Source organism: Nicotiana attenuata, unplaced genomic scaffold (genome assembly GCF_001879085.1).
Source record: "Nicotiana attenuata strain UT unplaced genomic scaffold, NIATTr2, whole genome shotgun sequence".
Taxonomy (NCBI): Eukaryota; Viridiplantae; Streptophyta; class Magnoliopsida; order Solanales; family Solanaceae; genus Nicotiana; species Nicotiana attenuata.
In genome coordinates, this window is record NW_017677804.1 from 13,393 (window position 1) to 26,562 (window position 13,170).

The 13,170-nt window shown below is 35.5% G+C and overlaps 1 protein-coding gene across 1 annotated transcript; it reads left to right on the forward strand.

Moving 5' to 3' along the window:
- The first annotated feature begins 8,490 nt into the window (after nucleotides 1-8,490).
- Nucleotides 8,491-8,832, forward strand: LOC109221491 (probable E3 ubiquitin-protein ligase ATL45). The gene has a single exon (XM_019385970.1). It carries the CDS (start codon nucleotides 8,491-8,493, stop codon nucleotides 8,830-8,832), a length of 342 nt encoding a protein of 113 aa, XP_019241515.1.
- Nucleotides 8,833-13,170: the final 4,338 nt, after the last annotated feature.

A 13,170-nucleotide genomic window follows, 5' to 3' on the forward strand; every position in this document is an offset into this window, starting at 1 on the left:
CACCCTATAACTGATCAAATAAGTCATTTATCATAGGCAGTAGATTTTTATTTTTGATAGTAACCTTATTTCGCTGGTGGTAATCTATACACATCCATAGGAAACCATCATTTTTCTTCACGAACAACGCAGGAGCATCCCAGGGTAAAATACTAGGTCAAATAAAAACCTTATCTAAGGGTCTTGTAACTTCTTCTTGAGTTCATTTAGCTCAACTTGAGCCATTTTATAAGGAGGAATCGAGATAGGGTGAGTTCCTCGAAATGTGTCTATGTCAAACTCAATCTCCCTATCTGGTGGTATCCCTGGGAGGTCATCCAAGAGCACGTTTGAAAACTCTTTCACAATCAATACTGATTCAAGCACTAGGGAGTCAACTTTCATATCCCGCACATGTGCTAGATACGCCAAGCACCCGCTGCTCACTAGTTTTCTAGCCTTAAGGTAGAAAATAAACTTAACCACAGGCATGCCCACTTCACCTCTAATTATAAATAGGTCTTCCCCAAAAAATGAGAACTTAACCATCTTTGAATGGCAATAAACTGTAGCATGATAAGAAGACCAGTTCATGCCAGCTATGATGTCAACGTCAACCATATCTAACAAGTTCAAATCGGCTAATGTTTCTCGGCCCTGAACTGTGATGATGCAATTTCTGAATATATACTCAACTTTAACAGATTCCCCTATAGGTATGAAAACCTCAAATGGAACCCCTAATTCTTTTGATGCTTTTCTAAACTCGACACAAAAATAAGGAGACACATAGGAAAAAGTTGAACCAGGATCAACTAATACATAAGCAAGGCGACTACAAACTGTGAGAATACCTGTAATAACTCTGTTAGACACCTCACCATTCTACCTATCCATAACTATATAGAATCTGGCTAGTCTGCCTCCTCCCTGAGCTCCACCTCTATTGGCACCACACCTAGTATGAGTATTAGGTGCCCAAACTGGAGGAGGTGCAACTAAAGAATTAACCGTGGATGTTGCCTAAGTTGCTGGAGCCTTCCTTGGAGCTTGCCCAAACCGTGGACAGTCTCTCTTAATATGACCAGGATCGTGGCAGCGGAAATAACCTTTCTAACCCAAAAGTCATTTCCCTGGATGTCTCTTGTTGCACGAAGGACATATAGGATAGGAGAACTGAGGTTGGCCCTGACTAGTTGAACTTTGCCCCTGAGGGGCCTGACCGTTACTCTACTGGCCATGTCTGAGTGGAGTTGGATAAGGAGATGAGTGATCTGTTGATTGAATGTGAGCTGAATGATTCATGTTCTTACCTAACTGAAAATCCACTATAACTACCTGTTGTTCTAGCCTTCAGGCTGTTATCTCTAGCTTCCCTGGCAATTTTATCAAAAGCCTCATGACGCGTTACGATATTGACATCCTGAAGATAAGTCTTGTCATCCTGATGTGAAGTCATATCTTTTGCCATATGTGGATTCAAGCCTTTAATAAACCTTCTCACATTTTCTCTCTCTCTCTATCAGTATCAAATTAGGTGCATACTCTGCCTAGTTTGTAAATTCTATCTCATATTCAGTCTCTGACATGGTAGCCTGCTTAAGATGTTCAAACTGACGCCAGAGCTCATCCATCGGACTGTTAGGCAAAAACTTGGTCCTGAAAGCTTCTTGGAAACGTGGCCAAGTAAGTGGCGGTAATGTAGAATCTCTGTCCTTCTTGTAACCTCTCCATCATTGTTCTGTTGCACCCTTCAATCGAAACCAATAAACTATGTGGCTTGTGTTTCAAGACGGCCCAAAAAACAAACATTTCCTCTATCTCTTCCAAAAATAACACTGGTTAATTTGGTTTATCTGTACCATTATAAGTAAGAGGTTTTAATCTCAGAAAGGCATGTGGATCAATTCTTCCTGTTGGTAACTGCACTGGCTCGGCAATATTTACAGGCACAACCGGTGGTGGTACCTCGAGTGGAGCTTGAAAATCATATCCTATAACCTCTTCATCTGTATCATGAGGGTCCTGAGAAGGACCATGAACAGGTGCAGCCCTTCCACTAGCCGAAAGGGTTAGGGACTCCTAAAAGTCCAAAATTCTGTCAATTCAATCATCCTACAGATGTGGTTGATTCGCCCTGAATGGGTTGGGAGGTGTAATTTCAACCTGATCATTAACAACCTGGTGAGGTGAAGCCTGTGCCTGTCTAGTGGCCCTACCACGAGCCTGATTACCTCAAGCATTTCCACCTCTACCTGTAGTAATTTGACATCTATCTCTGCCTCTTCCACGTCCTCTAACTGCAGCTGGTGCTATTGGTGCAGCTTCTTGATGATTAGCAGCTGGTATCACAACATTGTTAGCAGCAGAGGATGAAGTCGATCTTGTTGTAACCATCTTGTTCGCTAAAATGAGAGATAAATGAGTGTTAGGATTTTGAAATGTTTAGCTCTAACGCACTATATATAAGAATCAAATAAAATAATTCCTAACATGCCCTGCAGCCTCCCAAATATAAGTATGGTGCACAACATACCCATACTTGAGACTCTGCTAGACACGGCTCATGAGTCCGTAGGACTCCCTAAACCTGGCTGCTCCGATACAACCTTGTCACACCCCCAAAACTAGGTGGGACGTGATTGGCACTCAACCCTTTCCATTCGTTGAGTGAACCCTGTGCTAGTTGTAACATAACTTCCACCTTAATGAGAAACAAAGTAATATGCTTAAATAATAGTTATAGCAAGTTAAAATTCTAAAACTGTTTGACAAAATGATAAGTGAACGATAAATCTCAAAATCTTAATACTAACCCACTCGCAAGTCGTGAGCCTTTAGAGTCTGATAAAAACTGATATACATAACCTACGGGGCATTCCCCGAAAATAGTATAAATGTCTAAAAATAAATAAGAGCCTGAGAAATGTCCGATACCACTAGAGTGAATCAATAGAGTCTGTCAATTGAATCTAGAATATCTTCTCTAGCCACGTGCCCTGTTATCAGCATCCTCAATTCCTGCCACACAACGTAGCAGACCCTAACGGGCTAAGTACTACCAAAAGATACCAAGTAAGTCTCATAAGCTACCTCCTAAAAAGGCGGAGCGAGACCTTCTGGGAAAAATATGGAAGGAAACAGATACACGGGAAATCATATAAATTATAGAAAATTTCTTAAACAAGTAATGAGCTAGAAACTGAAACATAACATAGAAACTGAGTATATAAGTGATATCTGAAATAGAAACTGCATTTTATGAATAACTTTTTGGAAATTCATTACGCATAGTGGCCCTGCATACGTGAGTATCTGTGAACACGCACAGGGGAGTGTCGGCCTATCTCCCCAACAAACAATTGGCACCTGCGAGCGTGGGGTGGCTAACCTTAGTATCATGGCACTCACGCTGGGGGAGGTTGGACACTTCTACCTACTGAATGTGATTACATTATTGCATGAATGAATGTTGAATTGAATACTGAACTGAACGTAAACATCACCAGCAAATGCATATAACAGTGGTAATATACGTAGGCATCTAACTCTGTCACCTATAAAGTCGTACTGAATAAGAAGGAAGTAAATTGAGTATTGAAGCATAAGAAGTTGTGGATTAGATTTATCTAACAAAAGGAGTACGAAGATTCTAATAGAACTCACTGCTAAGATAGTAAGCCTCAACTTACGTAAAAATTACTAGCTCAACTTCGACTTTACGTATCCTCCAAGCAATCCCGATTATCAGTTTTCAATCTACATATGATAACTGGGTTCAGTTTACATCCATACAAGTTCAAAGACTATAAATTTACTCACTTAAGAAGATTGCTAAAGTCCTCTAATTTGTGAGTTCTCCGAATCCGATTCTCTGGCATACTTGAAAGTTTTATCTAACTACTAGCAGGATCGGTTATCTTTATTATTGCAACAGTTCTTTTCCTTTTCTCTATTCTCGAACCTGGCACCAAGCTCAAATGATTTTTGCCATGATTATATATTTTTTTTCCAAATTAACTTCTTGCTAAAACAAGTACAAATTCACCCAAAGCTAAAGGGCAATGAAGAGATGTTAACTGTATCCATTAATTACTAAACAAATAAAAGAAGAGCAAATATCCAATTCTAAAAAGTCCACCTGTGAATCAATCCCTCGCTGAGTTATGACATTTCGACAATTTCACTTAATGACTACTTTTGATGATCTTCTCAAGTAGTAATCAAGTTCAACTCTAATTCCTTATGAACTTAAATTCTTAATTGTTATTATTTTTTTTACCACCATTATCATTGAATTTCTAAAATCTTTGCGAGTTACTTTATGAACCATACTGTAGGGATGAACTAATATCATATCTGATAACTTGTTAGGTTGTGAAAGAATATTCACTCTCCAGCTATACTTGGTTACGTTACAAGAGATTGGAAAGAAGGAATACGTTTTTATTTTATTTTATTTTTCAAACCCTATTCATAAGCTACCCAAAGTCAAGTATCTTGGCCCATCACTAGCCCATTTTCTAATAAGCCCGTTAGTACCAAAATTCAAAGTTTAACAAATCACGGAGCTTTACAAAAAGTTTCGATCTTTTAACATACTTGGAAAAGTCAACAAAACATTAACCCGAGTCTAGTTGGTCGAAATTGAAATCAAAACTAAATCCCGACTATCCATTCAACTCCGAGTCCAAATATGTAATTTGTTTCGAGATCCGACTTCAAATTAAGGTCTATATTTTTTAAATATAAATCTTAAGCTTCCACCAAAAAAATCTTTTTCTACTCTGTGAAATCCTAGATTTAGGGATAAACATTCTATGAAAAGTAATGAATATTAATCAATTACGAGTTAAAGTTACTAAACCTAGAAGTTGGGAAGAAAATTTTCTCCAAAATCGCCTCCTTATGTAATCTCTGTCTCAAAAGTGGAAGAGAATGAGCTAATCTCAAAATTCTTGATTGTTATTCCCGCCGCAGATATTGCAATTGCATACTATTGTTCGCAATTGCGCAGCTCACAAATGTGTGTCATTGGTCTCAATTGCGAAGAGGCGCCTGAGCCATTAAAGTCGCAAATGGGACACTCAGTTTGCAATTGCAAGCATCGCAAATGCAATCCCAACTTTTTAATTTTGAAGGTTTAATTTGTATGCGAACCTCGCATTTGCAACCAGCTCATTGCAATTGCGATAACTGCAATATCAGGAATGGAAACTTAGCAAAATTAGCCCGAAACCTATTTGAAATTCACCCGAGTCCCTCAGGCCCAATTCCACACATCTATACAAGTATATAAACCTCACACACATTTTCTCATAAGCTCAAAATACCAAAACAAGATCAAAAGTCAAGAATCAAGCATCAAAACTCAAAGATTTTCAAGTATTTATAAGTTCAAATTCTAACTTTCAACAATAAGTACCGAAACGGCCTCGGGCCACCCGGTACCCTCAGCTGGGCTCTAGCTTTGCCCCTACCCTGGCCTCTACCCCTCCTAGGAGTTACAACCTGAGGCTCCGACTCCTGATCAGCTGTGGCATAAGCACGTATATTCACCATTTATGAGAGAATAAGAGAGTACAAATTCAAACATTAGGATAAAACAAAGCTGCACGATTGAGAAAGAAAGAGAGTGAAGTTTCTTAAAGCCTTATACCCTCTTGAAGATAAATACATACATCTCTATATCGATCCTCAAGAATATACCAAGCTTGCTCATGACTCATAAGACTATGCAAGTCTAGTGCTCTGATACCAACTTGTCACGACCCAAAATTCTAATCAAGGGATCATGATGGCGTCTAACACCAGCTTGCTATGCAAGCCAATAATTCACAATATTAAAGGAAGTAAGACTAACATATAACTTCATAATGTCATAAATATGGGAAAAAGCTCCACAGAACATAACAATACTAAGCCAAACACTGTCTAATAAACTCCCAAGATTTAGTGCCACAGAGCACATGAGCTATTAAGAGTACTAAATGCATTGTCAGATAAGAAGTATAATACTGTTTGATGCAATTTAACAGTAATAGATAAAAGGACAATAACTCCAGATCATGCGAACGGGAGTGAAACACTATCTTGATTCCCCAGAAGTCCAACTAGTCGCCCATCTGAACCCCATTACGGCCAATGCCCGGATTTGCACAAGAAGTGCAGTAGTGTAGTATGAGTATAACCGACTCATGTCCTTAATAAGTATAGAGCCTAACCTCGATGGGATAGTGACGAGGCAGTAACAAGACACTTACATATAAATATGTGCATGTAATGAGAAAAAAGCAATAGAAATAGAGAGACGAATAAAAGAATAAGTTCAAATAAGAGAATAAATAAGAAGGTTCACAAAAATAGCAATACGAATAAACTTAAGACACAAACAACACAAAATAGAAACATCAAACAAGAAATATGCTTAAGACATCATATCCATTGCGGCATGCAACTCGATCCAACCTCAATAACATTGTGACGTGCAATCCGGTCCAATCTTAATAGCAATGCAGCATGCAACCCAATCCAACCAATACACTATGCAACGTACAACCTGATCCAATCTCAATATCAATATACACGAAAATACTGAACGAACAACAACCATGTCAAAGAGCATAACATAATACAGTGGAGAAAACAAGTAAGCTAAAATATACAAAGGAAAGGATAAACATAATAGCCATTTCAATGACATCTCTATTTTTCCCCCGGGGAATCTTTAGAATTCCCACTTTCAAGAGACAACTCGCTCATATATCCCAACGAGACCCTAAACATGGCTAATAATATGTATGAAATCAAGGAGTCTCACAATCCAACATAATATAAGAGAACTACACCCGAATAGGGCAAGGACATGAATAAAACTACTCTTCCCGCATGCTTTAACCCATGACAAACGTATATACACTCATTACCATGCATATATGTCGTCTCCAACACATTTAGTACATAGAAAGTAAGATATTTACGACATAATTCTCTCAAATCAATGTTAACTACGGTACTTACCTCCTTTACAAAATTAACAATCCAATATCGCTTTCTCTTCAGAACATTCTTCCATAAAACCCGAATCTAGTCAAATATTACTCAAATAAGTAAAAGACAGCTTTAGAAACTATCCTATTATAAAAAAGGTTCGATCTTTAATATATTTGGAAAAGTCAACAAAAAGTCAACCCAGCTCACTTGGCCGAAATTCGAAATCAAGACCAAATTCTGACTACCCATTCATCCTCGAATCCATTATGTAATTTGTTTCAAGATCCGACCTCATATCAAGGTCTAAATCTCTAAAATATAAATTCTTAAGCTTTTACTAAAAATCTTATTTCTACTCTATGAATTCCTACATTTAGGGATAAATATCTATGAAAAGTAATAGAAATTAATCACAAATAAGTTAAAGTTACTAACCGAAGAAGTTGGGAAGAAAATTCTTTCCAAAATTACCTTTATGTGTAGTCTAGGTCTCAAAAGTGGAACAGAAAGAGCTTGATTTTTTTTTCCAATTGCATATAGTCCGCAATTGCACAGCTCGCAAATGCGAGCCATTGGTCGCAACTGCGAAGAGGCACCTCAGCCATTAATATCGCAAATACGATACTCGCTTTGCAATTGCGAGCATTGCAAATGCGATAACCTCCCCTTCCCAGTCCTTGCAGGGTTAATTCGCAATTGCAAATCTCGCATTTGCGAGTAGCTCATCGCAATTGCGATGATTGCATCACCAGTAATGGGTACTTAGCAAAATCAACCTGAAACCAATCCTAAGCTCAGAACACCAAAACACATGAAAAGTTAAGAATCAAAAATCAAAACTTAATGATTTTCAAGTGTGTTCATAAATTCAAATTCTAACTTTCAATAATAAGTGCCAAAATGGCATCGGTTACTTAGAGACCCAAATCAAGCATACGTACAAATCCAAAATCATCATACGAACCTGCGATAATCGTCAAAATACCGATCCAAGCTTGTTTATGAAGAATGTTGACTGTGGTCAATTCCAACAACTTTTAAGTTCAAAAATCAAGATTTCTTTGTGAAAACACATCTAAAATTTTTGAAATTCGAAACGAACCATGTACACAAGCCATAAATCATCAATTGAAGCTATCCAAAGTCTCAAATCACAAAACAGAAAGCTAGAACACAAAATGACCTATCGAGTTGTTACATTTCTTAATCACCATTTCACTTTAGTAATAATGCTTAACACTTCTTGATTTTTCTCCTTTGTAATTCTTCCAACTTCGAACCTTAATAATAATGCCATTTTGGTCCACAAAACAGGTACTGCTGGCTTTGACTTTCGCCCATCATATCGATGCTCAAGTTTTGCCGAAGACAATGTGGTCAGAGTCAACAATACTGCCATGGGACTTAATTTACATTGGTGGTGGTTTTTTAATAATTTTTATCTTATTTATTTGTATTTATTGCTTGTGCTTTCCTTGTCATCACCCAGAAGTAGCCGATGATAATATAGATATAGAGATGCAGGATGCTCCCGCAGCGTTGCCAGAAGCTCCTGTAGAGTCGCTGAATGCTTCTACACAGACTGTTAATGCGGAGAGGCATTCAACTGACCCCAATGTCATTGCCAGCGCATTTCCCTCGACTTCATTTTCTGGGGAGAGTGCTGAGGAATGTAGTATATGCTTGATCGACTTTGAAGAAGGTGAACTCCTACGAGTTCTCCCTTCCTGCGACCACAGATTTCATCATGATTGTGTTCGTGAGTTGATATCGCGTGGTGATATGCATTGCCCTCTATGTCGCCGAGATTACGGTATTATAGTTGACTTAATTCATCTAGGCCTTGATGTGGACTGTTGATTAAACTTGTAACATTGTGAGCTTATAATACAATATGTATTATTCTCTACTGCGCCAGTCTTTCCGCCCGCATTTTTTAACCATTCCTCGGATGACAATACAACAACACAAGATCTTCACGCCTTTTCTTTTAAACAGCAATAGAGAATCTTTGGTGAAATGATGCACTATTCTAATTCAGGAATGTTCCGTGAAATGTAGGACTATGGAGAAAAAAACTTTAAGACACAATATAGATGGGACCCATATCGTCGCACTAGTGCACAGGGGCGGTCCTTCCATAAAGCAAGTAAAGCAATCGCTTTAGGCCCCATATTTGTGGGGGCCCCATTTTTTGTTACCCTAATAGAGTATATATAAGTGTAAAAAAGATTTCTGTAATGTGAAAAAGTTTGATTTCTTTCTTTAACAAATATAGAGAAGAAGGATTTGCAACTGCTATGATTCTACCAAGGAAATTGCACTTGAAATGAATATTGAACCCGAATTTTACAAGAAACGTGTGATATTTAGGAAGTAACAATTTGATGCAATGTTGATAATGAAATCTCAAAATCTTTCCAAGAGCTCTTTTTTAAAAGGCAGAATTGGGACTCGCCCGGGGCTTGCCCCGAGGCGGAGCACTCGTAAAACGCCCCTGGGCTTATGTGTGGGGCTTAGTTCCGTGAGACTTACGCCTTAGCCATCGGGGCTTACGCCCCGGAAACGCCCAACGCCCAACGTACTGGGCTCGCCTAATAGAACTTTATGATATTTTATGTAATTAACCTTGTAAACTCTCAAATTTGCTTAATAAGACTATTCAAAATTACTTTTTTCTTAATCATAAATCATTAAGTTGAGAGTATTTTATGTCATAATTAAAATAAAAATTATTGCACGTTATCCACTCAGACTGCTATGATAGTTAATTTTAAATAAATCTTTCATTTAAAAGGTATTTATTTATTAACTTTTGTTATGTCATTAATATATAATAGTCCATAATTTTTTATAATTATTTTTAAAATATATTTTTTTCATGTTTACGAGATACAATACTTATTAATTTAATAGTCAGTATTAGCTAGTAACTATTTACAAATAATTAGTTATCATGGTATTGTATGGTAAATTATGTGTCACTTTATTTACTTGTTGAAACATAAAAATAAATGATGCTAGAGAATCATATTTAAATTATGTATTATGTTTTTATATAAATTCTCTTTCAAATAGAAAGCATATTAAATAAAAGGAGTATTTTAAGAAAAATATCAAATTGTAATATTCGAAATTCTTTCAAGATACATTACTCCTTAACAGATACATATAAGATTTCGTATCGAATATATTACTTTTGATGTTTGAGTTGTAACGACGTTGTTGCTAATTTGCATATTATGATATATGTCATACTTTTCGTATTATTCATAGTTGAATTATAATTTATAAATATTTTAAATAGATTATTTGTTATAATTTTGTAATTTTAATGTAATTTTTATAATTATTTTTTTATTTTATAATATCTTAAAATTCTTGAAATTAGTAAAATTTAAAGATCCGTAGGACTTACGCCCCATGTCTCAGGGCTTACGCCTCGCCTCGTCAGAGGTAAAACGCATCGCCTCACGCCCCCGCCTTTTAAAATATTGTCCAAGAGTCCTTTAGAGTTGATTACTTTTATATATAATAGACAAGGCTATTTTTTTACTTCAAAATAGATTTGAACAATTCGAAGCATATGAAAATATTTTTGGTTTCCTCTGTGGCAGTAAAAAAAACGATCACTAGATGTTGGAAATTTGAAAACATATTGCCTTAATTTTGGATGTTCCTTAAAGCATAATAATGAATTCGATATTTGATGGGTTAGATTGTTTTCTGAATTAAAAATATTAAGAAAAATAGTACTCCCTCCGTTCAATTTATCTGAACCCATTTGACTGGGCACGAAGTTTAAGAAAAGAGAGAAGACTTTTGAACTTGTGGTGTAAAATGAAGCACATATATTTTGTGTGGCTATAAATCATTGCATAAAGGTAAATTGTTTCCAAATAGGGAAAGAGGTCATTCTTTTTGGTACAGACTAAAAAGGAAATAGGTTCACATAAATTGAAACGGAGGGAGTACAATTAGAAGATAGCAGTTTAATTGATACACTTAATCAAATAAAAAGATTTAATTCTTTTCCAAATGTCTAAATTGCTTATGGAATAATTTTAATAACTCATGTTACCGTTGCTTCAGCAGAAAAATGTTTTCAAAATTAAAATTGATAAAATCTTACCTAAGAACAACAATGTCACAAGAAAGGTTAAATGGATTAGTTATATTGTCAATTGAGAAATACTTATTAGGAGTTATTGATTGTAAGAAAACTATTAATAACTTAATTAGTATCTAAGAAAAGCTAAAACAAAAATAGAATTCAAATAAATATTTAAAAGTTTAAAAAGTTAAGGCCCTCATAAAGTTTGGCTTTAGGCCACAAAATTGGCCTGACCGCCCCTGCTAGTGCAGAACAAAAAATGGTCAAAATTGTATGGCGTAGCCAGTTTTTCGGTTGGCTATTGAAAAATAGCCACCAATCTAAATGTAATCTATTTCTAGCCATTTTAACTTAAAATATATGGTAAAATGATAACTGCCCTTGACCTTTTTAACATACTGTTTAGTAACTTTTTATCGCCTTTCTCTTTGTTTTATAGCATTGTACGGATTTAGCTTTCCTGAGAAAGCACTTTTCTTTGAATCTTGTCTGGGTTATGTCCAATTTTCTTCAAAATTAAGGGTGAGTTTTGTTTTTTACGATAATGTGTTTGAATTTTCGTTATTATTGTTGGTTGTTTAGGTTTAATTTTCGTTATTATTGTTGATTTCAGTATCGTTAGGGTTTAAATATTTGTTTTCAGTACCGTTAGGGTTTAAATATTTGTTCTATTTTAACTTTTACGATTTTTCTCTGTTCATTAGTTTGTCTTATTTCTGGTAATTTTGTCATTCTAGTAATTTCTTTTTCAAATTTTTTCTAGTCTCTATATATTAGGTTTAATTTTCAAGTATTTTCTTGTTTCATCTGTATTTTAGATTTCTTCAGTTCTTGTCAAATTTTGATATAGTTGAGTTTTTTTCATTCCATTATATTTTACGGGACATCTGCTGTGTGCGAATAGTAGACGTCTACTGTGTGGGTTTTGATTATGTTTTTTGTTTATTAAATTTAGTAAAATTTTGTTCAGTATATTATACTGGAAGTCTGTCTTGTGTATGTTTATCTTCCAGCATGTTATACTGGATGAATATTATAATATAGTTGAGTTTTGTTTCATCCCATTATATTTTACTGGACGTCTGTTGTGTGCGAATAGTAGATGTCTGCTGTGTGTTTTGATTATATTTTTTGTATATTAAATTTAGTAAAATTTTGTCCAGTATATTATACTGGAAGTCTGTCTTGTGAATCTTTATCTTCCAGTATGTTATACTGGATGAATATTATAATATAGTTGAGTTTTGTTTCATTCCATTATATTTTACGGGACGTCTGCTGTGTGCGAATAGTAGACGTCAACTATGTGGGTTTTGATTATGTTTTTTGTTTATTAAATTTAGTAAAATTTTGTGCAGTATATTATACTGGGAGTTTGTCTTGTGTATGTTTATCTTCCAGTATGTTACACTGGATGAATATTATAATATAGTTAAGTCTTGTTTCGTCCCAGTATAATATACAGGACATCACCTGTGTGTAATCTTTTTCTCCAGTATATTATACTGGACAAGTTGAATTTGGTCTAGCATATAGTTGAGTTTTGTTTCAATCCAGTATAATATACAGGACACCACCTGTGTGTAATTTTTTTCTCCAGTATATTATACTGGACAAGTTGAATTTGGTCTAGCATATAGTTGAGTTTTGTTTCAATCCAGTATAATATACGGGACATCACATGTGTGTAATCTTTTTCTCCAGTATATTATACTGGACGAGTTGAGTTTGGTCTAGCATATAGTTGAGTTTTGTTTCAATCCAGTATAATATACAGGATATCACCTGTTTGTAATCTTTTTTTCCATTATATTATAATGGAGGTGTTGAGTTTGGGATAGCATATAGTTGAGTTTTGTTTCAATCCAGTATAAGATACAGGACACCACCTGTGTGTAATTTTTTTCTCCATTATATTATACTGGACAAGTTGAGTTTGGTCTAGCATATAGTTGAGTTTTGTTTCAATCCAGTATAATATACGGGACATCACATGTGTGTAATCTTTTTCTCCAGTATATTATAATGGAGGTGTTGAGTTTGGGATAGCATATAGTTGAGTTTTGTTTCAATCCAGTATAATA

What these genes read in the sequence shown, in the direction of transcription:
- LOC109221491 (XM_019385970.1), top strand. Translation starts at nt 8,491, where the DNA reads ATGCAGGATGCTCCCGCAGCGTTGCCAGAAGCTCCTGTAGAGTCGCTG.